Genomic DNA, 27,507 nt, shown 5'->3' on the forward strand with positions numbered 1-27,507 from the left:
GGCGAGCAAGTCTACAACCACAGCCTCAAATTTCCTAAATATGTGATTGTAATAGCACCAGAATCTACCCTACCGCTATTTATCATGACCCTGCCTACATTGTAAACCAAGTTGCTCAATATTGAGTTCCGGGGGTGCTTCAGTTTCCTCCAATTAACTTTGGGAACAGCAAAGACATAACCTTAGCGTCGAAGTGACAAACTCCGTTCACTCTGCATCCCGCTACGTGGTCACATAGTGGATTCTGTTTCTAGTTTCCACGGAGGCTACCAGAGTTTCCGATTTCCAGCCTCCCTGCGGTATTTTGTTTTTCTTTTGCTTGGCTATTAGCTGCGTTTTCTGGGCTATTAGACCCCCCGCCCGCCCATCCATCCATCCATCCATCCATCCCAATGAATAAAGAGAAAGTCGAGTGGACAGGCAGGAAGATGACAGATAATGCGGTTACGATTCCAGTCTAACTGAGCCCAGTGCTCTCTCTCACTGACAGTGATTGCTGAGACCAGGCTCGTGTTCCTTCGTGCGCGGGCACGTCCCCCCTCCCACACGGGCGCGAGCACGCGGCGGGAGCCATGGAGACGTGCGCGTGACGGGAAGGCCGGACCCAGGGCCGGAGGAGGTGATCCGGGTGCTGAAGGGAGCTGCTGCCGGCGGCTGGGAGATGGAGGATTCCGGGGATGAGGATATTCAGCCGCTCCTTGACGGAGAGCGGAGGAGAGGTGTGTGTGTGTGTGTGTGTGTGTGTGTGTGTGTGTGAGTGAGTGAGAGAGAGAGAGAGAGAGAGAGGTAGCGGGTTGTTGGAGACTCTCGGAGGGCAGTATTTGCCATTTCCGGCCGCAAAACACCTTGTCTCCTGTTAAAAAAAAACCCAAAAGAACTGCGGATGCTGTAAATCAGGAACAAAAACAAAGTTGCTGGAAAAGCTCAGCAGGTCTGGCAGCATCTGTGGAGGAGAAAACAGAGTTAACGTTTCGGGCCCGGTGACCCTTCCGCAGAACTTGTCTCCTTTTCCCCGCCGCCCCCGGAAAGACTTGCAACTGTTTTGTCACTTAATGCAGTATAGTCATTTTAAAACAAAGGTGAAATGTCTGCTCGGCCTGTCCTAGCTGTGCTGGCTCTTCGGAAGAATAATCCCAGCCCCTTTTTCTCATGCCCAGAACGATGACACCTTTCAAAATGTTTTTCTTTAATCCAGATGCCCCCTCTCGTCATTAAAAGTGCCAGTCCCCGTTTTAACACCCTTTACTTCCTGATCTCCTCTCGCATCGTTGTTTTATTTCTCCATCAGCACTGTCTGTGCTGTTAGATTTATCTCCTTTGTGTCTGTGCCCTGCACTGGACGAGTCTGTTCAAAGTTCCCTGCTCAGGTGCTGACGTAAACTTGGTTTTTAATTTTCTTTTACATTTCTCTGTTGCTTGTATCTATATTTGGAGAAGAACTGTTGTGAACTTTTTCTTCAGGGAATTCACTGCTCATAGAGTAGTGGAAGTTTACAGCAAATAAAAGGCTCTTCGGCCCACTGTGGCCACTTGGGTCAAAAACAATCCTCTAACTATTCTAATGCCATTTTCCAGCACTTATTCTTTTTGAGGGTTTTTGCTTCAAACTACTTTACAGGCAGAGAGTTCTAAATTACCATTACTGTCTAAGTGAAAACATTTCTCCTCATATTCCCTCTGGCCCTAACCTTAAATCTCTATGACACCTGTAGGGATATTTACTGCAAGCAAGAAGCCCATGTTCTTTTTTGAACCTCTCATTGTTTTGTATTACAAATTATTTAAACTGGGAATGCAGGGCTGCACGTGTATGGGACTGTATGTAACGTTTTATATGTACATAATCTCTACAGTGTGGAAACAGGCCATTCGGCCTATCAAGTACACACTGATCCTTCAAACAGCATCCGACCCAGACCCACCCTGTTCTTATAATTCGCATGCCTAACCCACCTAGCTGACACATCCCTGGACACAATGGACAATTTAACATGGCCGACCCACCTAAACTGCACATCGTTGGGCTTTGGGAGGAAACCGGAGCACTGGGAGGAAACCCATTGAGACATGGGAAAAATGTGCAAACTCCACAGGCAGTTTGCCCAATTGTGGAATCGAACCTAGGTCCCTGGTGCTGTGAGGCAGCAGCGCTGACCACTGAGCCACCATGCTGCCCCAATTTTACGTTGATTTTTGGGCAAAATGTGCTCTCAGGAACCTAACTCTGGCTTGAACGAAGATTTCTAATGTCAGTGTTCACTGAAAGGCATTTCACTAAAAGTCGTAAAGTTCATGAATGCAATCACAACTTTAAATGAAGACATCTAGTATTTATTCAGTTTCCTTTTGAAAGTTGACTCTATTTCCCACTCCTCATTCAAGCATTCCAGTTTATAATGAGTCTGGATTTTTAAAAGAAATCCTTGCGTTCACTTGGTTCTTTTGCCATCTGCCTTTGAATGTTTTTTTTGCTTACTGATCCATCTGTCAATGGAAACAGTTTCTCCCTGACTGCTCGATCAAAATGATTTTTAAAAACACTTATTTAATCTCTCAATGTTTGACTGATGGAAATGACCCCAATTTTTCCAATCTCTCCATATAAGCATGTGCAAACAGGTGGGATTAGTTTAGAATGTCATGGTCGGCACAAACCTGGTGGGCCAAAGGGCCTGTTGCTATGCTGTACTGTCTTATGTTGTTCTATGACTAAGTACCCCCCATCCCTGGCACCATTCCATTCAGTCTCCATTGCATTTCCCAGGTTTTGACATCCATCCAATCTGGTGCTCAAAATTGAATACTTTTCCACATTTGTTCCATCTGATGTTTCAAAGCTTGACATAATGTTCTTCTGTACATATTCTCTTGCAGTACAAAGTCAAAGATTCATTATGTCTTTCTTGAAACTTGTCTTGCTATCTTCAATTTGGCTTATGTAAAATCGGGGGATTTATGAAAGCTAAATGCTACAGAATAAATAACTTTAATTAAAAGTTTTAGCTGGTGAAATAGCAATTATTTGTAATATGAGGGAGTTATACCTATCTCAGCCCAATAATACAGAACCTGTTCTGAGGAAGGATCACCGGACCCGAAACGTTAACTCTGTTTTCTCCTCCACAGATGCTGCCAGACTTGCTGAGCTTTTCCAGCAACTTTGTTTTTGTTCCTGATTTACGGCATCCGCAGTTCTTTTGGTTTTTGATACAGAACCTTGTTAGTTAATACATTTTCTTTCTTAGTTATTGATAGAGGACTCATTTAATTAGTAAATTGAATTGGTGGATTGTAGCAAATTTATAAATGGTGGCAGTTTGTAATGAGTACTTGAAATCATATAATTCTAAAATGTTGAGCTCTGAACTTTAATGTCTCTGAATCACTAATGTTTAAATTAAATGCTCACAGTCTTTGTTTTAAGTTTTCTGATTATGCTTAATTAGATCTTAACAAATCATCCTTAATAAATCTATGATCGACCTCAATGACAAATTATCTCATTGTGCGAGAGTTTTGCCGCCATGGTTTTTCATATTGTTAAATGTTTTGTTAGACAAATCACCCTTGGCTTCTGTCTTCGTATAAGTTTCAAGACAGGATTTGAATGAAGAAATTGCAGTGCATTTGATTTTTTTCATCTATTGAAAGCAATAATTTGTTGGTGGGCAAAACCAGCTTCACTGTTAAAGTTGCTAGAGTTAGAATGGCTGATTCTGAAAGACTCGCTTTACAGCTATGAAACTTTGCCCTAGTCTCCAAAGTATCAGTGTTCAGTCTGGGGTTGCTGCTTTTAATTCTAACCCGTTTTTTAAATCTTTCAGGAGGGTGAGCTGCTGTGAATGGCAGCAGTGTGTCTTTAATAGTTTATATTATAGAAAAAGGGACTGAAGGGGTTAGAAAAGCATTCAGAATAAAAAGCCTTTTAAAGGTTAACAGAGGAAGTAGAAGAGGATTAATTTGTTTTTCAACACTGTTGTTCTATGGAAATATGCCACTATTTCAAATCTCTGCCTAAATCTCTAGCTTCATTATTAAATTTGAGATGGGATGTCATGTTAGATTTGGGGAGGCGAAGGCCTAGTGGTATTATCGCTGGACTGTTAATCCAGAGACCCAGATAGTTTTCTGGGGACGTGGGTTTGAATCCTGGCATGGCAGATGGTGGAATTTGATTTCAATAAATGTCTGGAATTAAGAATCTAATGATGACTGTGAATCCATTGTCGATAGTTGGAAAAACCCATCTGGTTCACTAATGTTCTTTAGGGAAGGAAACTGCCATCCTTACCTGGTCTGGCCTACATGTGACTCCAGACCCAGAGCAATGTGGTTGACTCTTAACTGCCCTCTGGGCAGTTAGGAATAGACAATAAATGCTGCCTGGCCAGCGATGCCCTCATCCCGTAAATTAATGAATGAATAAAGGATTTATATATTCCGTTCTCAATATTCCCTTCAGTTTCAGCATGCTGCTCAACTCGATGCAATTTGGCGATTTTGGCCTTTTGGGGATTTTTTGTTGTGTACGCACTACGTGTGAATCTTAGTGTAGCGATGGTCGAGATGTTGGATGATAATGCAACATTGTTGAAGAATGGGAGTGTTGAGGCGTGTCCACCTCATTCCAATTCTACTCATCAAAGTTATGTGAAAAAGGTAAGATAAACTATCTCTAATTTATGTATCCAGATGAGATACTAAATCAGTATTGGTGAAAGGTAGTAAATATACAAACCTTTCAGCACAGTTGTTTTTTACAGAATGTGGATTTAGTTAACTTTATTTTTGTATATCTAATGTTTCACAATTTGTATGGACATGAGCTATTGCTCAAACCTGCTGCCATTATGTAGGTGTCCATGGCCACATTATTAATTTGGCATTCCTGGTGACTAATGCAATGTACAATTTAAGATACTGGTGTTCTGAATTCCCTTCAGTTATATTGTTGGTCAGAGAGAAGAACCTTAACAGTAGCATTGAAATGACTGCCTGTGTACAATTATTCAAAAGTATTTCGACTGTTGGGCTGGGCTGCTATTAATGATTTCCACTTAATGCTTTGACTCCTGACAGAATATAACTAAGTACTGAGTGAAGTCTGTAGTACAAAACAACTAGTGCTTTATAAAATAGCACCAGTGATTTCAGATGGGATCTGCTGTACTTGTAGCATTTAGCCATAATTCAGTTCTGTTAATAATTTAGTTAATAAATAGGATTATAAGGTCGATGCCCAAGTCGAAGTGACACTAGGTCCTAATCTTAATGCAACTGACTGACTGTTTGTTTAGTTTATTTGAAATGTGAGACAGTGCCTAGAATTTGATCATTTAGTTAGTGGTTATTATAATTTTGGGAGTTTAGCGCAGGTATCCTCACGATGATCCCACTTGTGCCGTATGGTTCCAGTGGTAGGAAGATGCAATTGGAGAGGATTGGGAACAGAGTTGGGAAAATTGGAGGTTGCTGTTGGAGATTACAACAGGGTGGGAATACCGGTTGTGGAAGGGGTTCTATAAGCCCCTGTAGGTGATCATTGCAAAGTTGGATATTAGAAACATAGGCTATTTCTCCCTTCAAACCTGCTCTGCCATTCAGTATGATTATGACTGAACATCCAACTCAGTCGTATCCTGTTCCCATTTTCTCTACGTATCCTTGGGTCGCGCTGGTCCTAAAAATTACATCTAACTCCACCTTGAGAACATTCAATGTTTTGCTCTTAACAGCTTTTTCTGGCAGAGAATTGCACAGGCTCATCACTCTCTGGGTGAAGAAATTCCTTCTCATCTCAGTCCTCAATGGTTTACCCCATATCTTTAAACTGTAATCGCTTGTTCTGGACTCCCTGATCATTGGGAACACCCTTCCTGCATTTACCTGTCTAGTCCTGTTGGAATTTTATATTTTTCTATGAGATCTTCCCTCATCCAGTCTGTCTTCCTATGTCAGTCATCCCAGGCATCAGTCTGGTAAACCTATTTTCCACCCCCTCCATAGTCAGAACAGATAAGGAGCCCAAAATCCCGCACAATGCTTCAGGTGAGGTTTCACCAAGGCCCCGAATAAGTGCAAGATATCCCTGCTCCGTACTCAAATCTTCTCACTATGAAGGCCAACATACTATCTGCCTTCTTCACCGCCAGCTGCACCTACATGCTTCCTTTCAGCAGCTGGTGTACAAGGACACCCAGGTCTTGTGCATCTCCCCCTTTTCTAATCTATTGTCATTCAGATAATAATCTGCCTTCCTCTTTTTACTAACAGGCTATTTTACTCTTCAAACATTTATACTGCTTGTTTTTTTTAGCTGAGAGGTGATTTTTCAGGTCAAGGTCTGAATATTCTGTGGCCAGGCCCCAAGAACAAAAGCAGAGATGTAGAGCAGGTAGTGTGTTCAGCAATCCACTAACTGAAAAGAAACTGAAACGACAGTATGGAAACTAAAATATCATCTCCTTCTCCAGCTAAGTATGTTTAACAAACATTTCAAAGTAGAAATACTTAATGAAAGGAGAAGATGTATTTTTTGTTATTTTCACCTTTCGTACATAACAATCATGACTGCTGTGGGCTAGTTGATGTTTGAGATGACCTAGTAAGCACTCAGTTGTCACCAGTACCACCTTGACAGCAGTTTGGGATAAGCGATACATGCTGGGCTTAACAACCACATTCCATTAAATAATTTTTAAAAAACAGTACAGTTCAATCATTCACCTTGAGAGATGGAGAGAATCAGCGGAGAATCATTTGAGGGAGTTCAAGAATTTCAGTGAGAAATCAGGGAGAAGAGGTGCCTACACTGTATTAGTTAGTCACCCAATAAACACGAGAGTCATTCAGTTTTAAGTAGCTCTGGCAGTCAAACCAGTTTTGGGACTGATATACTTACAGGAGTGTCTTGTGGCTATTTGATTTCATATTTAGAGCAGGTGATAAGATTTATAGATGCAGGCTGGATGGCTAGTCAGTTTAACTTCAGTGGTAGGGAAATTTCTAGAAAAAATTATTTGGGATAGAATTTAATAGTCACATGGAAAAATGTGAATTGATTTGGAAAAGTCTGCATGGACTTGTTTAGGGAAAATTGAGTCTAACTGAAGTGCTGGAGTTTTTTGAAAAGGCAATATGGAGGATTGATGAGGCAAGCCTGTTTATATGGTGTACATTACTTCCAAAAGGCACTTGATACAATGCCACACAACAGTCTTGTCAGGAAAGTTTATAGGTCATGGAATAAAAGGGACAGGTAGTAACATGGATCTGGCCTTTCCCACCAAGAAGAGAAAAACTAGCAATGTTACAGGAAGACTAAGTTCTTCTGTTAAGTTGCACATTAATGTGTTTTCCTTCATTATTGTTGGATCAATATTGTAGAATACCCTAACTAACCACATGATGGCATACTTGGGAAGGGTGTGAATGCATTGGAGAATGGTTCCAGGGATGAGACGATTTAGTTAAGAGGAAAGACTGAAGAATTTGGGACTGTATATTTTTGGAGTAGAGATAGATAAGAAAAAAATTAACAAGTTTTCAAAAATCATCAAATTTTCAAAATAGAAGCAATGTGCAGAGTTATGGAGAAAAATCATGAGAATGGCATTAAGTTAAAATGCTGAGAGAACTGGTGCAGATGCAATGGCTTGCTCCTGCACTGTAACAATTCTGTGATATGCAAGCTGCAACTTGATTTGAAAATTGAAAGTACTTTAATATTAATTTGAATAGTATGTATATTTTGTTAAGGGTATCTTACATCAAAACTACTTTGACTGCAATAAGTCTCACAAGTTAGAATAACACTCCAAAATTGTTTCCTATCAGGAGAAATCCAAAGGCACAGCATTACGAATCAAGAATTTCTCACTCATAGTAGATTACTGTACTCTGTCACAGGTTTATTATCAAAAATTGTATTTCAAAGCTTCTTTCGAGATGAATTTTACACTTGCAAAAATTTTCAAGATACCTTGAGGCTATTTTATTGAGTTTGAAGCCTTTTCCATTGATCCCATACAAAACTTAAGCATCCCAAATAACTCATTTTAAAGCTAACATTGTTTTGGTTCAGTAAAGTGACATCGCCCAGGTATAATGACGATACACTTCAGAGAGTCTTTGCAGTACAGGTTTCAATCCCACCAGAGTTTCTCAATCCAGTGCTAACAGGTAATCAAACTTGGATTTCTCCAATCAGGTGCTGTCTCCCATCTGGCCTGTCCCAACAAGAAGAGAAAAACTAGCAATGTTACGGAAGATTAAGTTCTTCTGTTATGTTGCACAGTATCTTGAAAAGAGAATATTAATGTTTTTCCTTCATTATTGCTGGCTAAGTATTCTGGAATACCCTAGCTAACCATATGGTGGCACCATCAGCATAAGGTTCAAGAAGGTCCACCTACCTTCTCAGGACAACTTGGATTGGTAATGAATGTAGTCTTGCCAGTGTTAACCGTATCCTAAGACTGGACAGAAAAGTACATGTTCCATGGAAATTGGACAGTTGAAATATTCCTTCCAGGTGATATGTATACTAACTAGATGTTAGACCGTTAAATTTATTACTGATTTGTAGAAGTTTAAATGTTTTACATACTGTGCACTTAAACAAAATCCTTAGGCCAGTCGTTTTATCTGTGTTTTGAAATGAATAAGGTCAATTTTGCAGGACAAGTCGTTTTACTGGAAATTTTTCTTACTGTTTCCAACAGGGCAAGGTATATAAGTGGAATTCGGACATACAGGGATGGATTCTTAGTGCTTTCTTCTTTGGTTACATCGTTACTCAGATACCAGGTGGATATCTGGCAGGTCGATTCGGAGGGAAGCTGTTACTTGGCTTTGGCATACTGGGTACTTCAGTTTTGACCCTCCTGACTCCTCCAGCAGCATCACTGAGTGCTTACTGTGTAATTGTGTTGAGGGTTATTGAAGGTCTGGGAGAGGTATGGTGTAAGCTTTTTTTTCAAATGTTTAAACATTTTACTTAATTGAAACATTCAGATGTGTCTGCTGTTATAAATCATTAGTAACTCACTGATTTTTGACTATTTGGCTTACATGATTCCTAGGAAGTATAGATCTTCATTAGGAAGGAAGACAGTGAAATTAGCACAATTTTTGAGTTTTTGTTTTAAAAAATGGCTTTTAAATTACGATGAATGGTTGGTTTTGAATTTTCTGCAGTTATTTAAGCTTTACTGAATTTCCACCTCCTCCTATATCTGCTGTCAATAATGAATCATTGTCATGCAAATTAAATATGACGGGCGATGAGGTCATATTGACATAAGTTCATGGAGGAGGGAAGAAAGTTCCAAGATGTAACATGTTACAAGAAAGTGTATTCTTTTGAATGATAGAAATTATTTGAATACTTACTGCTAATATCCTTGGACAGCCTTGATGATTCAGTACTGTCCATGTCCAAAAAACAAAATAGTGTAGATGCTGGATGTCTGAAATATAAACAAAAAACGCTGAAAGAACTGAGACAGTCAGGCTGCATCTGTGGGTTGCAAAAAAGAGCTAACATTTTAGATTGAAGACCTTTTTTTGTTGGTTCTGTGCAAATTTTGGATTTGTAAATTAACATTTTTTTTTCATTTGCTGTTTGGTTAAGGTTTCATATGAAGAAATGACAAATGAACTTCTCTTTCTATAGAATTTGTCTAATGTTGGAACTTTGAGGATCTATAATTGCAGAAATAATTCTCTAATCAGAATGCTTTGGAAAAGTATAAACCTTCGTCATTAGAAATACTATTGTTATAAAAGTTTCATAAATGATTTTAATGTTTAGAAGTCACTTTCCAACATTCCTACTAAATTGTTATTGATATATAGTATTGAAATATATCATTTGATATATTAATATAAATGTGTAAATATGCAATGTTTAGAAAAAATCCTTTGCTTTTTAAAATAACTGAAAATGTTGGAAATTAAGTCTGGCAGCATCTGTGGAGAAACAAATAATAATTAAAGGTTTAGGTCACTGTCCTTTTTGATTATAACTACAACTCTATATAATAAGATTAGCAAAACATCCTAAGATTCTTCAAGACCATATAAAAATAAAAAAAAACCAAGTCAAAGAAAGAAAAGTGATAAAGCTTCTTCAAAGAAGTCAATCTTAAACGGAGAGAAGCAGAGAGATTTAGGGAGGAAATGGTTTGGGAATTAGACACATGAAGATACTGTCATGAATGGTGGGGTGGGAGAGGCAAAACAGAGTTCTTTGGACTGCTATAAAAGATTATAGCAAGCATTTATAATTGTTGACTCTGGAAATAAGAAAGACATCACTAAATATTTCAGCAACAGGTGGGTTGAAGCAATGAGCAATACTGTAGAAGCGGAAGAAAGCTGTTTTTGTGATGGGGGTAATAGTTTGGTTTCAGAGAATGACAAAGTTTTGAATGGTCTAGTTCAGCCTGACTTGCCAAGGATGTGAATAGAATTGTTGACAAGTGAGTAGAGTTTAAAGTAGTGGATTTTTTTTCTCAATTTGGCTGTCACTAGTTATTTTAAAATGTTAAACATTTTCTTGTGTCTATTCTAATTATGTAATAGGGTGTGACCTTCCCTGCCATGCATGCAATGTGGGCTAAATGGGCTCCCCCTCTAGAACGGAGTACACTCGTCAGTTTATCATATGCAGGTGAGTTCATTCATAGAATCACAGAATCCCTACAATGTGGAAGCAGGTCATTCATCCGACCAAGTCCACACTGACCCTTTGAAGAGCATCCCACCCAGACGTACCCCCGTAACCCTGCATTTCCCATGGTTAATCTATCTAGCCTGCACGTCTCTGGACGCTATGGGCAATTTAGCATGGCCAATCCACCTAACCTGCACATCTTTGGACTGTGGGAGGAAACTGGAGCACCCGGAGGAAAGCCACACACCATTGCCCGAGGGTGGAATCGAACCTGTGACCTTGCTGCTGTGACAGCAGTGCTAACCACTGAGGCAGCATGCTGCCCATTCCATTTAAAATTATTGTGCTATACCTTGTGTTGAACCTACTAAAGGTGGGACTGAGCAAATGGAGTCAACGTTAGTAATCATTTTTGTTTTAAAAGTGTCATTGTCAGTTGCATATTCAACTCACTCGAATTTTTTCACCTAAAAAGGTGATTTTCACCTTTTTTAAACTAATATCCTGATAATCTAGACACTTGGCGTTTAAACAAAAACAAATCTCAAAACATGAAATTATTGACATTTATTTTTTGCAATGGTTTGTATTTTAAAAGGGATCCTGATTGTGAAACACTGTCCTTCAGAGTTTCCTTTTTTGTTTTCTGCCCAGTCAGTTCTTGGGTCAAGCTGCATTCATTGTCTGATCCATAGTGTTCAATTATGTTCCACATGGTGCATGTGTTTCTAAATGGAAATGTAATTATCTGCGTCTGGTTTTAACCTCTTTATGCCAGTATTTATTCTGGGTATACACACAAAATATTTTGAATTTTTGTAGTTCCATTATTTTATTATTTGCAATAAATTTGTTGATTGTAGGGAAATATTCTGTCCAATTCATATAAAGTGAAAGTGAGACTTGTGGTGTAGACGTTCACTCACGTTTGATGGACTGTTTTAAATGAACTATTGAAACTGAATACTAGTTTGAATGTGGGTATCCATTTAGTACCCAGAATAGTTGGCAAGTAGTGGAGTGGTTTCTAAATCTGGAGTCTTATTACTTCCTAGGTGCACAATTTGGAACAGTTGTTTCCCTCCCATTGTCTGGAATGATTTGCTATTACTTGGATTGGTCATATGTATTCTATACATTTGGTAAGATTTTCTAATGGTATCATTATAAAACATCTAACATGCAATGTATTCCCTCTCTGATATTTTACTTCTTTTGCTTCCCTTCTACACTGCCTATCTCATACGGCTACTGTTTGCTGTGTAGTTAGGAGTTTGAGTGGAAGCAGGAAGGAATCTTTCCTGGGAAATATTTTATTTTCCCTGTTCATTTGTTAATAGTCATCTTGGGTGAAGGAAGCTGGTGCAGTTATCAGTACACAGGCACTCTGCATATAAATATTTAATCCATCAGTTGCTATTTTTGCTGATCTCATTGTGTGTTGTCCAGCAGGACTCCTTCAATAGGAGTCAGAAGCTGGAATCATTGCTACTGTTTTTGACCTCCTCCTGTGCTGAGACTGATGATAACATCCCTTTACAGCTCATGTCAGAAGCAGCCAGCTTCAGGAGTTATACTCCAGACTCTCCTGATCTTTGTGTTGGTGTACAGTGACTCAAAGTGAATTTATTATTCTTGTCCTAACAAGAGTCCCAATAATCTAAATCCTTGATGGAAACTTAGATTCTCTTGACACACCTTGACACCTGTAATTATGTGGCTCTGCTTTTTATTGAGAATATGGATTGAAGTGCTTTGTTTGTAGTAAATGTAACTAAAATGATGAGCAGTATTTTTCACAGGAGAAAGGCCATGTGTAGAAAGTCCTTTCGTGATACATATAATTCTGCAGTTGGTTTCAGACCTTCAGTCTGATTAAAATACTTTCTTAATTGCATCTACAACATTAAGGCAAACAATGTCATACTTTGTGACAAATTCTCATATTTGTAATTCTTGTCTTTCTATGCAAATGCTTATTATATCATTTGTTATATGGTGGAGGCCTACCTATTCATAGCTTTGGAGATCTACCAGCGAAAAAAAAATTCCATTAGCTACAAAGTTGTTTTTCACTATATTTCACCCTGAACATATCTAGAGTTGCCTCCAATGCATCAGGGACCAATGATTCTTTCATGGATCTCGAATTGTAGCAAGCTACGTAAAAATAGAACTAGATTCAATTGTGGATATGTTAGACTAATTTGATTTGATTTATTTATTGTCACATGTCACTTCTTACAAAATACAGTGAAAATTGTTGTATAGTGTCGCCACTCTCTGGCGCCATGTTAAAACACAGTAAAATAAACCAAAATATAGAATATAAAGGCAGAAAATGAACAAATAAAGAAAGTGTCCAACTTTACAATCCTTCTTGTTAAGAGCTCTGTCATGGGCCTGGTGGCCAGGTATGAGTTGCCTTTGCTGGGCCGCTGCTGCTAGAACGAAAGTTGCCACTCTTCGGCACCATCTCGCCTCCGCTGATGCCTTCGCTGGACCTCGCCAATGCAGACGCCACTGATACCGCTGGGTCTCATACTGGGCCCAAACCCGCCTCTACGGCCACCTCCATGAATCTGCGCTGGATGCAGACACAGCCAGGACCCAAACTTGCCTCCGCACAGCAGCAATGAGTTAGCACTAGGTCCACCTCAATGTTGGAGAAACCGCCGGGAACCCAAAGTTGCCTCCCCCACTGTCACAAGTCTGTGCTGCTAGGCCTACTCGCTGATGTTGTCACCGTGACTGAGCTCTTCACCAAGAGATAAGCAATATAAGGTAAAAGAGGAAAAAAAGAAGAGAGAAAAAATAGAAGAAATGAAAAGAAAACTGGATAGAGCAGTCGAGCCCGAGGCACAGAGGTCCTACTCTGCCACCATCTTACTGGAAGACTGCCAGATTTATGTTAATAATTTGCCTAGAGACCAGTAACTTTTTAAAATACATGTGAGATCCCAGGAACTTACTAAAAGAATAAAGACACAATATTCCACTGTTTTGATCAAAAACTTTTTTTTAAAATATTGATGAGGTTGATATGGGTAAGAGACAAACTATGGTAGAACATCTCTCACAGCACTTCAAAAGCGAATGCAGTTAAGACAAATGGCACAGATTTTTCAGCACCTCTTACCAATACATATGTACAGACAGACAATAGTGACAGTACAACGGATTCCAATTCCTCTCTTTAGAAGATGTAGCTTCAGAACTCCTTCAAACAACGCTGTCACGGATTACCTCAGTGACAGCTCATGTTCTAGTAGTTCACTTTTCTGGGTCTACACTGCCCTGGATTCTGGAAACTATACTGTATCACTTACACTTAGACATAACTCCAGCCTTTCACAGACTGCTAGCTTCACTAAACCTGTACTACCCCATGTCTTTTCCACTTGCTCAAATGTACCAAGCAGTATTGCTTGTGGGTTTTTCATTTCCCATCCCCAGCTGTACTGAAGTATTACAGACTTCTTCAGAGCCCCTCACAGCTTGCAGAACTTTCCTGAACCCTGCCTTCAGCACTCCTCTGGCTCTGACTGCACAAAGCTAATCGACTTCTCTGAGTCCCACTGACACAGAGCTTTCTCAGGAACACATCTTAACAGCAGCACTTTTTTGTATTGATCCTGCTTGTATTGACCCTGTTGCTCTGTCCAACTGACTGTAACCTTGAACTCCGCATCAATCATCCTTAAACTGTTTTGAGTGAACTATCCTTAGCATTTCACAAAATCTTTTGTTGTAGTGTGGGGATGCTGCAACAGCATACCCTCTAGGGAAGAGTGCAATAATTTACAGGAACTTTTAGTTTCCGCATTAATCTGTAATTTTGTTGACTGTTGAAGAAGTCACAATGGACACTGATAATTTTAGTGTCACGGCCACTGCGTAACCCAGGCCACTAGCAATTTTTGTTATAAATATGAATATATTGAAAGAAGACACACAACTATGCATACCAATTTGTAAGAATTTTAAGATATTAAAAGATTATGAATCATTTTGCTGTATAAATCACTGCGTTTTACATTCTAATAGCTTTTTTTTAAATCAGGTGCATTTGGAGTGGCCTGGTGCCTGTTATGGTTCATGATGGCTAGTGACTCACCAGAAACCCACAAAACTATATCCCAGACTGAGAAAATGTATATAGTTGCTTCACTTCGTGGCCAGGTAGGATGTGGGAAGTCACAAGAATTGTTGATTGAAGTACTTCCGAACAAAAATCTATTATTTTCCGTCTTAAGTTTCAGTTGAGTCAGCATCCACAGACTTTTGGATTGGACATTTTCACTAACCTGAGATCATCAGAAAATAGCTCTCTGAACATTTTAGCTCTGATTTTAACATTATTCTGGATTAATTGACCAGAGAAAACTGCTTATGTTACATGCCTTATCAAATTCTTTAATCATCTTACTCTGACCTTATGATGGAGGTAAGGCAAAGCAGCTGAAGACTGTTCAGACAGAGATGCTGCCCTGAGAAACCCTGCATTGAATTACTGGACCTGAGATTATTAGCCTCCAACAACCACAATTATCTTCCTTTATGTCAGTTTTGATGACCAGGGTAGTGGCTATGGAATTCAGCTATTTTGTTTATAATGGAGTCTGAAACGCAGTAGTGCCTGCAAGACCTAAACTTGACAAAGGTGAGCAGGTTATTGTTGAGTGCTGCTTGTTAGCACTGCAGACAATTCCTTACAGCTCCGTGGTGGTTATTGGGAGTATTCAACTGAAATGGACTTGATCGACTTTTTGTTGACAGGACACACCTGCGTGATTTTCTGGGATATTCAAATTACATTTCCAATTACATTTCCTTCCTCAATACGGTATGTTCCTTCCTTTGGTAATAATTTGTTAGCTATTGATCCTGAAGAGTGAAGTGGACAAGCCAAAGAATACTTTATCTTGAATTGTTAGTTGAACAATCTCTGTAAGACTGAACTGAGATTTCGGTGCTTATCGTGAACTGGAGAAAGTTACTTCTGTTCAATTGTTCTTCAAGAGTAGTTTTAAAATTCTACGTAAAAATACAAAATAAGGTTTAAAAATAATCAACATTGTTTAAACTTAACACCAAAATGTATTTCATGGGAAAACATAAGGCAATAAACAAAAATAATATTCAGTTTAATTTACTTGTAGCATTTTTTTTGTTAGTGTTGGTGTTGGTCTTTAGGGTTGTTTTCTCCTTCAATTTTAATAACTTCTCCAGTTTTGTTTTATTTCATTTCTGTAGCATTCTTTGAATAATGATGTGCCCTGGAAATCTCTATGGACATCTTTGCCACTTTGGGCTATAATCGTTCCTCATTTTTGCTACAACTGGACTTTTTACACATTATTAACACTGCTGCCAACATACATGGAAGAAATTCTACAATTTGACATTAAAGAGGTAAGTCTGAAAAGATTATTATTCTATCTTATTTAGAATGTCGTCTTTTTTGTTTCCTCCCAAGTTATCAATCAAATTGGAGCTAAATAATGTATTCCAGTCTCTTTGAGTTGTTTTGAAAAGCATTGCAATATGTTGTAGATTGTGGCTTCACTAAAATTATTTTTAATGATGCTATCACTAAAAATATTGATCATCACCACTTTCACTGCCACTAATAATGCTCATATTATTTATATAACTATGATCATTCCAGCACCAGCTGGCAAATACTAGAAGCTTATAATCTGGAGCTATTCCCCCTCATACATTTTCAGGATTTGCACCATATACTATCCTTAGTTCAGTGTCATCAATTACTTCTGCAAATTGACCTCCATAAGAGCAGAAATATGCTATTCAGCCCATTGAGTTTGCTTTGCCACTGAATGAATGAGATCATGGCTGAACTGATAATCCTAAACTTCACTTTTTTGCCTTTCACCCACACCCTTGAATCATTTACTGATTAGAAATTTGCCTATCTTAGCACTTAATGACAAAGTTTCTACAGCCCTCTGTAATAGAGAATTCCACAGATTCGCTACTCTGAGTGAAGAAATTCTTCCTCATGAACTAGTGACATCTGGTCTATATGTATGAGAAGTTTTAATCCTTATCTTGTCAGTATTTCTGGAGCTGAGCAGAAAAAGTCCTGGGGTGATAGGGATTTGTTTGCATTGGGTGAGTCTTAGGATTGGACGGAGTAAACATTGAGAAGCGTGAATTTCCTTTCTGTTTGGAAGGGTCAGAATTTTTTATGCTTGTATATGTAGGTGTGGGGGTGAGGGTGGACTCATAGCTTGGAAAACTTATGTATTTTAGTTTGCATATATTCTGGTAGAACTTAGATGAATGAAACAGATTCTCATGAAGAAAGTGCACAGTTTAGAATTACCAGAAAATAACTTACCTCAATGGAAGGATTTTAGTTTGAAAATTCTACACCAGAAGTTAGGTTAGAACTCTTAAGTGAAAGAATTATTTGAAGCTGAGAAAACCAAAGCTCAATTGTGTTACTATTTAAGGAAGTGGCTATCAAACTCTCAAGACTGGGAACTGAAAGAAACAGTTAGGTTGATCTTCTAGATATGGTAGAGAAGAGAACCGTCTGGTTTTTGAGTATCTTAAAGTGTTGAGATGGATGGGATTGAATTTTTACTGAGTTTCAAAATTTTTCAATTTGTGTTCTCTGTAAATAGTTTGGGTTTATTTTATTTTGTGCTTTTGCATAATAAACTTATGTTTAATTATTTAATTAATTGTTATTTAATTAATTTTTATTTTAGTGAAAGACCACTTGTTAAATAGAAACAACACAAAACATGATCGATCAAGTCAGATTTCAGTCTGGGATCTGACTTGCATGCTGCCATGTGAACTGCAATTTCTTTACGCAAAGGTTTTTTTTAACAATTTAGATTTGGCAAAGGGAGCAGCTGTAAAAAAAAAAAAAAAGTTTACCAATGATTTGAAATTTAACTAACCTCATCCTTGTCTACTATTTCGCTAAGTGTCAGGAAATCTTGGGATGGTGAAATGGGCAGAAGCATGACAAATGGACTTAAATGTGATGTGCTGCACTTTCAGAGAACTAATATGGGAAGACAATATACTACTATAAATGGCAAGATTTTGAAAAGTGCAGATGAGCAGAGAGACCTCTATATCCATGTAGACAAACCATAAACATAACTTTTAAAAAGTCCTACGGGTTTATTATCAGAAGAATAGGCTGTAACAGCAAAGAGCTCATGCTGAAACATTACCAAGCATGTGGCATTTTTTGTACCTAAGACTAATTTGTTTTTATCCATCATCCACACATCTATAATCATAACACAGACAAAATGACTCAGTTGACTACTAACCCGGTCCTATTTGAATGCCTTTACCTATCATTGGTTGGCCATGTCATAATTTCCCTTCTGTATGAGGTTTCATTTGGTCATAATCATGATTTTGGAAGTTTTGATTTTGCCACATTCAAAATGTCACTGCAGATACAGAATAATTTTACATATTAAAAGTCAAGTGATTTCTCAGGGCATTCAATCGACAAAACACAGGAACATAAGAATGTGAGTAGGCTCTTAGCCCCAGGACCTGTTCAACTGGGTTAATCTAAGACTTAACCCTATAAACCTATCCCTTAATACATATAGCTAGAGGGAAAAAAAATGATCTCCGACTTAAAGTCTAGGTATCATTCTGATAAAGTTTATAGTGCCCTTTCTCCAAGGCTAGTATATTCCTCTTAAGGTATGGTGCCCAGAACTACTGAGTACACTAGCTGTGGTACAGCCAGTACTTTGTATAACTAGTTTAACTTCTATCCCCTTGTGTTCTAGTACTCTAGATATAAAGTTTTGCATTACATGAGCCTCCTTATGAATTCTGTACCTATCCATGACATCTTAATATCCTGTGTGTAATTAATATAAATGGTAAAGAACTGCCCTTTTTATAAGCAGTTCACATTTAGAAAGCAATATCCTTCTCAAGAAACAAAACCAGAAATTGCTGGAGAAACTCAGCAGAAAGGCCATTGAATCTGATGTGTTTTCTCTCTACAGATGGTGGCAGACCTGCCTTGTTTTTCCAGCAATTTCAGGTTTTGTTTCTGATTTCCAGCATCTGCACTAGCTGGTAGCTTTTTGTTATCCGTTTTAAGTTCTTTTTTATGACAGATATGATGTCCACAACTTGGATATTGGAATGCAGAGTACAATTGTAAAATTTGCTGATTATGTTGTGGTAAACAGTGAGAATACCCATCAATTACAAGGGGTATTGTTAGGCAGAATGGGAACAGGCGGCAAAAATGGAGAAGTGTGAGCTGATGAATTTTGGCAGACAGGTTAGGGAGAGGCAGTATATACTTTATGGCATAATTCTACAGACTATAGAGACCTAGGGGCTTTCAAATACATAGATCTATGAAGGTGATGGAATATACTGAGGGGACGGTTAGCAAAGTTTATGGGGTTTTGGGCATTGTTAATAGGATTGAATTCAAAACCAGGGAGGCTTTGGTGGACCTTTTATAAAGCACTGGTTAGACCACAACTAGAAGATCACGTCTAGTTCTGGTCGTGACACTTTAGGAAGGATGCAATGGTCCTCAAAAGGATGTAGAGGAGATCTATCAGAATGGTTCTAGGGATAAGGATTTTAGCTACAAGATTGTTCTTCTTGGAGCAACAGAGATTGATAGGAGATCTGATAGCGGTGCATAAGCTTATGACAGGCTTAAGTGAAGTTGATGAGGAACATCTATTCCCATTAGTTGGTGGTACAAGAACAAAGCAGCAGCTTTGGGATAGAGATACAGAGGATGACAGAAAGAACTTTGTAATAATATAGTTGAGCAGTAGTGATCTGGAACTCTGTCCATGTAAGTACTGGAATTGGAGGTGATCAGTGATTTCAAAATTAAATTTGATGGGCACTTAAGGGAAATAAACTTAATGACTTTGATCCTAAATGGGGTTAGCCTCCTATTGGAAATGTAATAAGCCATTTAACTGATCATGGAACTGAAACATGCACCTGCTCAATCAGCAAGCTCTTACTGAGCAAAGGCAGTTGATGCTTGAAAATTAGGTTATACACCTACCCAAATAATTCTTTGTGCAACCTGATATGGAACAATATCTCTATGTAAACTTGTGCTCATACTTGCATCAAATCCAATTCATGTATCACCCTGGTACCAGCTGACTTACATTGGCTCCCAGTTTGACAATTGCCTGTTTTTATTTGTTAAATACTCATCTCTGCTTTCAAATTCTTCCTTGGCTTCCCCCACCCTTCAGCATCTCTTTACTTTCTCTATACCTAAAGTCTTTGAGATCCTTGAGCTCCACCATTTTTTGCATATCCCTAATCGTAATTGCCTTGATCATTGACAATTGTGTTTTCAGCTGAATGGGCTCCAAACTCTTAAATTCCTTCCCTAAAACTCTCCACCTTTCACCTCCTTTCAGGGACTCCTTAAAATCTACTATTTTGACCAAGCTTTTAGTCATCTATTCCCATAGTTCCTTCTGTAGTTTAGTGACAAATTTAATTAACACACTCATGAAGTGCCTTGAAACATTTTGCTACATTAACAATTTATATAGCACATTCAGTCTGTGTTGAGCAATGTAATTTGAGTAACTATTCTAGACTTTTGTTTGACAGAAATAGTTTCCCCTCAAAGATTGTTAGGGGTAAAGTCCATCAGTGGGCAGATTTTCAATGGCCAATGGATGAACATTATTTATTGTTATATTCTTGTGCTCATGCTTTAATTTGTGCAGAATTTTGTACTGCAATATAGCTAATCACTCTGTTTATGTAGAATGGCTTTTTGTCTGCCCTACCGTATTTCTTCTGTTGGATGGTGATGATTACTACTGGGTTCATTGCTGATTACCTGATAAAAAAACACAATTTTACTACATCTGCTGTTCGTAAAATGTTTACCATTATAGGTAAGATGTTTCAAATTTTAATTTGTCATGGATGAAAGCACTTTTGAGAAATACATTTTTAAATGCTGGTATAGAAATCGGTGATAGTGCAAACATGTTGGTTCAGAATATAATGGTATTGGGACTCCAACAAAGTTTGATGGGATTGGGTGGAAAAGATGAAATATGCAGCATCCGTGTTAGTAGAAATGCAGTAGCTATGTGGATGGATATGCAGATAGATTTCACATTGGCAGTTAATTGGTAAAATGAAGCAAAGGATGTTGTTGGGTAGGTTATTGGCTTAAAACAGGACATTATTTGCAACATTTTCAAATTTGCGCACACTACATAAATAGAAGATAGTGCATATGAATAACAGAGACCACATTTTGGATCTTGGAGATGGTTGGTCATTGGGTGGAGTTAAATTTCACTGCGCAGCTTGAGAATGGAAGTGAAGAAGCAAATAATTCAAAGAATAAACAATTCAAAGAGTAATTCAGCAAAGGTCAAGGGCTTATTGTGTGTAAAATTGGTTAATCTTTGTTAGGCTATGTAAGTAAAGTAAATAAGATTAGCAAGAGTTTTTAAAGAGTATTAATCAAAAAAGCCAATGTTGTTTATGTATATGACACTGGTCAGGTCCCATCTGATTAATTTTTGGGTAGAATTGACTACGAATTGGAAACTTTACCAGCGTTCATAAAGCTGTGGACTAAACTACAGGGGGTTCTGCTTTAACGCGATAGTTGCATTCTAGCGCAACATCACATTATAGAAAATTGCACTATATAAATAATGGGGTCAATGGGAAAAGCGGGCTTGTATTCCTTTTAAATTCTTCCTTACCTGTGTAGCTTCATTCTTATAGCTGCAATTATAATGACAGTTTATCAGACAGGTGATGCTGCAAAGAGGCAATACATTTATGAATCTGACCTTGTATTTATAATGAAGTGACAGCTGGGCTTTAAATAGAGTTCTGCCATGAGAAATCCCAGCAATGGTCGATATTGCATGAAAGTGCTAGCATGATCCATAAGAGATGAGCAGTGCAAACTTGTGTGAGATAAAGCTCACAGCCACCAACCCTTCCCGAAACTCCCCCGAAATCGACATGTCGGCAATTTTTAGTAAAACTCTCTCCTCCATTTAAATGCTGACATCTGACCAAACATTGGCACAGACTTCTGGATAGATTTTCAGATAAGTGAAGCAGAAGAATCTGATCTTTCTTTCCTATGTAGCCCATTGGCATTTAAGTTAATTGTAGGATTAAAATATGTTGTAAACCTGAGTAACATTGCATTCAAAATAGGGCTGGAAAAGAGCAGGTTGTAACACAGAAACTCTTGGTAAAAATGATTCACATGAGCAAGTTCAAAAATTCTTACATATTTAATATGTAACAAAATCTAGACAAAAATACTACGCATGGGTGCACGTTTTAACGTCACTCATTTCAAACTATACTTCATTTTTTACCATCAATTTAGCATTGGAGTCGATTCTTCTATTTAAATGAGCTGTATTTTTTAAATAATACTGATGCATTTAATGTGTTCAGCATAAACTCTTCAAACTAAGACTTCACACATTTTCCTAATAAGATGGTTGTTCTCTGCGATATTATATTTGAGGTTAATGGTATACAATCCATACTGAATGGAACTGTGTTATAGCCAATACAAGTTTGCATTTTACAAAAGCGTTCCCCTATTTGTCAGTTACATTATAGCCTATTCACGTTGCCGGAACACACGTTATAGGAGAACCCCCTGTACTTAAGAAGACTTTTAAAATAAACAATATAAATTAGTTTGCAGCAATTCAGTTGTAATTTGGGAAGGCTTGGATTAACAGATGTGGAGAATCTAGTAAACATTTTGCATGATTGATATCATATGGTTGCAAACAGATGTGTAAGATAAAAGTTTTAGGGGTTGAACTTGGACAAGTTGAGTGAGTGGGCAAATGCACATATGAGGTTATCCACTTCAGTAGCAAACAAAGGAGGCAGATGGTGATAGATTCAGAAAGAGGAAGGTGCACAATGGATGTCCTCGTACACCAGTCACAGAAAGTACGCATGCAGGCGCAACAGGCGTTGAAGAAGACAAATGGTATAATGGCCTTCACAGCAAGAGGATTCAAGCGGGGATACCTCGCTGCAATTATACAAGGTCTTGGTGAGATCTCATTTGGAGTATTGTATGCAGGTTTGGCCTCCTTATCTGAGGAAGGCTGTTCTTGCTATGAAGGGAGTGCAACATCGGTTTACCAGACTGATTCCTGGGATGGTAGGACTGAAGAGAGACTGGATTGGTTAGGATTGTATTCACTGGAGTTTAGAAGAATGTGGTGGGAATCTCCTAGAAACCTATAAAATTCTAACAGGACTTTTATAGAGTAGATAGAGTAAATGCAGGAAGGATGTTCCCAATCACTGGAGTGTCCAGAGCTGGGGATCAAAGCATATAGGGTAGGCCATTTAGGATTAAGATGAGAAATTTTGTCACCCAGAGAGTGATGAGCCAGTGGAATTCTCTGTCACTGAAAGCAATGATGCCAAACATTGAATGTTTTCAAGAGGTGTTAGATATAGTTCTTGAGGCTAAAGACATCAAAGTGGATTTAGGAGAAAGTGGGTGCTGAGTCAGATGTTTATCCATGACCATATTCTGTGGTGGTATAGGCTTGAAGAGTCAAATGGCCTACCCCTCCTATTTTCTATGTTTCTATCTAGCTCTAGGATGGTTAATATAGTTTTGGCTTGTATTCCTTTTAAATTTAGAAGGCTGAGGGATTTCTAATTCAATGACTCTCAAACTTCTTTGTTTGTAAGTTATTTATTTGAATGGATTGAAAATCACTACGTAAATTAAGAAAAATGGCATCCTGTTTAAACATGTATTTTTGATATCCTTTCCAGTGTTTAACTATGTAGTACTTTATTTAAAAGATATCCTCTCAAACAAGTCTTAACTCACATGGTGTCCATTATTAGCTAATTGTAGGTCTACCTAGAGATCTTTGCCATTCTCAGCATTCCTGTATGCATAAACAAAAAAAGTAACTGTGGGTGCTGGAAATCTGAAACAAAAACAGAAATTGCTGGAGAAACTGAGCTGGTCTGGCAGCATCAGTGGAGAGAGAGCAGAGTCTACATTTTGGTTCCACTGACCATTTTTCAGAACTGATTGTTGCTCGGAAAAAGTGGTATATATGCAGAAGATGGAGTAAGGGGTGGGAGTAAAGAGTAACGCTAGGTGGAGATGGAGCCCACCTGGAGAGAGACCAGCCGTTGGGCAGACAAAAGGATGGATAATGGTGAGCTGGAGAGAAAGGAAAACTGATAATAGGGACCACTACAGAGTGAAAATGGATTGGCTGTGATGAAAGTAGGCCATGTGATGGCAGGACCATGGTGTGGAGTTGGGGTAAAGAATATGGAATGAGGTGTTCAGGCCCTAAAATTATTGAACTCAATATTGAATCCTGAAGCTTGCAAGGTCCCCAAATGAGATGCTGTTCTTCCAGCTTGCGCTGAGCCTCACTGGGACACTGCAGTGGGCCCACGACAGAAATGTGGACCAGGGAATATGGTGATGTGTTAAAGTGGCAGACAACTGGAAGCTCAGGGTCATTTTTGCAGACAGAATATGGATGTTCCACAAAATAGTTGTCCAGTCTCTGTTTCTTCTCCCCATTGTAGCGGAGACCACGCTGTGAGCAGCAAATGCAGTAGATTAGGTGGAGTAAAGTGCAGGTAAATTGCTGATTCACCTGGAAGATGAGTTTTGCTTCTGGGGTCACTGGACCAAAATGTTGAAACTGCTTTCTCTCTGCAGATGCTGCTAGATCTGCTGAGTTTCTCCAGCAATTTCTGTTTTTATGTCAGTTCTCTTTCCATGTCCTCGTAGATGAAAGAACCTGCCTTTTTAATGCTGCACACATTGCAGTTGCACTCTGCACCCAACTTCTGATTTACACTAAATCAGCATTCATTCACTGGCTCCTAATTATGACATCCTGGTGGTCCCTAACCCCTAATGTCAACCCTGTTAGGCAAATATTTTAATATTTCACAGATCTCCTGGAATGTCTCCACAGGCTCCCGAGGGTCAGTTTGAGAACGACTGATTTAATTGAGATATTTAAATCCATGTGGATAGAGAGCATAGAATGTATGCTTAACCTCAAGGTAATGCTTTCTAGCAGCTTTCATTATAATAGGAAATGAACTCTTACACAAGCCGTCAGCCTTCAGTGTAATGGAATAACTGAAGCAATTCAGCTAACGCCAGCTTCCTTGTCAATCCAATAAGGTCTATAACTATATAACTAAATCAAGACCTTCATGTTTGGGAGATAGCAAGAATTCCAGATGCTGGAATCAGAGTTGATACAGTGTTGAGCTGGAGGAACCCAACAGGTCAGGCAGCATCAGAGGAGCAGCAGAGTCAATGTTTTGGGCCTTGACCCTTCTTCAGTCCTGATGAAGGATCTAGGCCCGAAGTGTCAACTATCCTACTTCCTTGATGCTGCCTGACCTGACCTGACCTGTGTTCCTCCAGCTCCACACTGTATCGACCCTTCATGTAAGGGGTTTTGACAAACAGTCATACCTGACCCCTATGTTCTTCAATACTGCACCTATGTTAGTGGAAGCGTTCCCTGTGTGCAGCCATTTTCTTGTTCTTTTGCCAAAAAGCTATCTCAATACAGCTTACTGTTGGACACCTCACATGGTTTGAAGAAAGTTCTTCTATTGTTTTGAGTTCTAACCAATGACAATTATTTGGCCATGTATGTCATATGCTACAAGGTAAAGATCAAAATGACCATGTAATACTCAGAGCATTTTTAAAGGATTGAGTCCAGAGTATAATTGGAATCTGCTAGGTATCGATATTAATTAACAATCAGATCTGTTGCTGTTTGTATCTCCTTTGGCTGCCTTCATTCTACCTACATCCACATGCAGAGTTAGAAACCTATACCTAAGTACACCTACCACCATACACCATTGGTTAATTCCTTATCTGGAAGAATCCCAAATGATTAAGGTTCTTGCGAAGATTTGTAGCTCGGATTGTTGATGAAGTTGTTGGCTTGCTCGCTGAGCTGGCTGGTTATTGTACAACTACAATAACCAGCCAGCTGGTGAGCAAGCCAACAACCCCAAATTTCAAATGAGTCTGCCAACAAACCTGGTATCTGTAAAGCAAGTGTTACACTTCCTTAATTTTAATAATTACAGTAATAATATTTTGTTTGCTTTAGGTATGGTCGGACCTGCAATTTTTCTGGTTGCTACAGGATATGTGGGGTGCAACTATACAGTGGCTGTGCTATTTCTAACAATATCTTCTGCGTTGGGTGGTTTCAGCATGTCTGGGTTCAGCATTAATCATTTGGACATTGCCCCATCGTAAGTGAACTATTTGAAACTATTGACCTGTGTTATCATTATTCTGCTGAAAAGCAAACTAATCTTTCACATTTTTTAATCTCTCCGTTATTATGAAGAAATCTCCTAAAAGTAAATTTATATGCTGCTTTCTCTCCCATTTTGAACATGCGCATGAGTTACCTGAGTGAATCACTCCACTTTATTTTCTTTTATCTTTATTCACTATTCATGTTATACATTAATGATCTTCTTGAAGGAGCTGAGGGCATTGTTGTGAAGTTTGCAGATGTCACAAAGATGTGTGGAGGGACAGGTAGTGTTGAAGAAGCAGGGAGGCTGCAGAAAGACTTGGACAGGCTAGGAAAGTGGGAAAAGAAGTAGAAATGGAATGCAATGTGGGGAAGTGTGAGGTTATGCACTTTGGTAGGAAGAATAGAGGTGTAGGTTATTTTCTGAATTGGGAAAGGCTTTAGAAATCTGAAGTACAAAGGGACAGTCCTAGTTCAGGATTCTCTTAATGTTAACATGCAGTTAGGAAAGCAAATGCATTGTTAGCATTCGTTTCAAGAGGGCTCAAATTCAAGAGCAGAGATGTACTGCTGAGGTTGTATAACTTTCTGGTGAGACCGTATTTGGAATATTGAGATGTTCTGAGCTTTGTATCTAAGGAAGGATGTGCTGGCATTGGAGGGAGTCCAGAGGACGTTTATAAAAATGATCCTGGGATAAAGGACTTGTCATATGAGCAGTTGTGGACTGAAATACAGTTCAAAAGGATAAGTGGGATCTCATTAAAACTTTATAGAAAACTGAGAGGCCTACATAAAGTGGACATGGAGAAGATGTTTCCGCTAACAGGAAAGATTAAGAACACAAGAACTAGGAGCAGGAGTAGGCCGTCTGGCCCTTCGAGCCTGCTCCGCCATTCAATAAGATCATGGCTGATCTTTTCGTGGACTCAGATCCACTTACCCACGTTCTCACCGTATCCCTTAATTCCTTTATTGTTCAAAAAAAATCTACCTTTTTTTTTAAAAGCGTTTACTGACATAGCATCAACTACTTCACTGGGCAAGGAATTCCATAGATTAACAACCCTCTGGGTGAAGAAATTCCTTCTCAGTTCAGTCCTAAATCTGCTCCCTCTAATCTTGAGGCTATGCCCTCTTATCCTAGCTTCATCTGCTAGTGGGAACATCCTCTCTACTTCTATCTTATCTATTCCCTTCATAATTTTATTTGTTTCTATAAGATCCCCCCTCAATCTTCTGAATTCCAATGAATATAATCCCAATCTACTCAGTCTCTCCTCATAAGCCAACCCCCTCAACTCTGGAATCAACCTAGTGGACCTCCTTTGCACCCCCTCCAGTGCCAGTACATCGTTTCTCAAGTAAGGAGACCAAAACTGCACACAGTACTCTAGGTGTGGCCTCATCAGCACCTTGTACAGCTGCAACATAACCTCTCTGCTTTTTATTTCAATCCCTTTAGCA

General features: G+C 38.8%; 1 protein-coding gene across 2 annotated transcripts in view; it reads left to right on the forward strand.

Annotated features, from left to right (window-relative positions):
• The first annotated feature begins 554 nt into the window (after positions 1–554).
• The window catches only part of slc17a5 (solute carrier family 17 member 5), a 32,995-nt gene continuing 6,042 nt past the window's right edge, over positions 555–27,507 (forward strand). Inside the window, exons 1-9 of one of the 2 annotated variants that reach the window (XM_048597279.1) lie at positions 555–719; positions 4,463–4,659; positions 8,724–8,957; positions 10,588–10,675; positions 11,734–11,820; positions 14,742–14,860; positions 15,935–16,093; positions 20,481–20,613; positions 25,882–26,029. In XM_048597279.1, coding sequence (XP_048453236.1) covers positions 662–719; positions 4,463–4,659; positions 8,724–8,957; positions 10,588–10,675; positions 11,734–11,820; positions 14,742–14,860; positions 15,935–16,093; positions 20,481–20,613; positions 25,882–26,029 — 1,223 coding nt within the window. In that variant the 5' untranslated portion in view covers positions 555–661. The remainder of the gene's footprint in view (positions 720–4,462; positions 4,660–8,723; positions 8,958–10,587; positions 10,676–11,733; positions 11,821–14,741; positions 14,861–15,934; positions 16,094–20,480; positions 20,614–25,881; positions 26,030–27,507) is intronic. The other variant, XM_048597278.1, reaches the window with a different exon arrangement.

The sequence above is a fragment of the Rhincodon typus genome, chromosome 5 (genome assembly GCF_021869965.1).
Source record: "Rhincodon typus isolate 14 chromosome 5, sRhiTyp1.1, whole genome shotgun sequence".
Lineage (NCBI taxonomy): Eukaryota > Metazoa > Chordata > Chondrichthyes > Orectolobiformes > Rhincodontidae > Rhincodon > Rhincodon typus.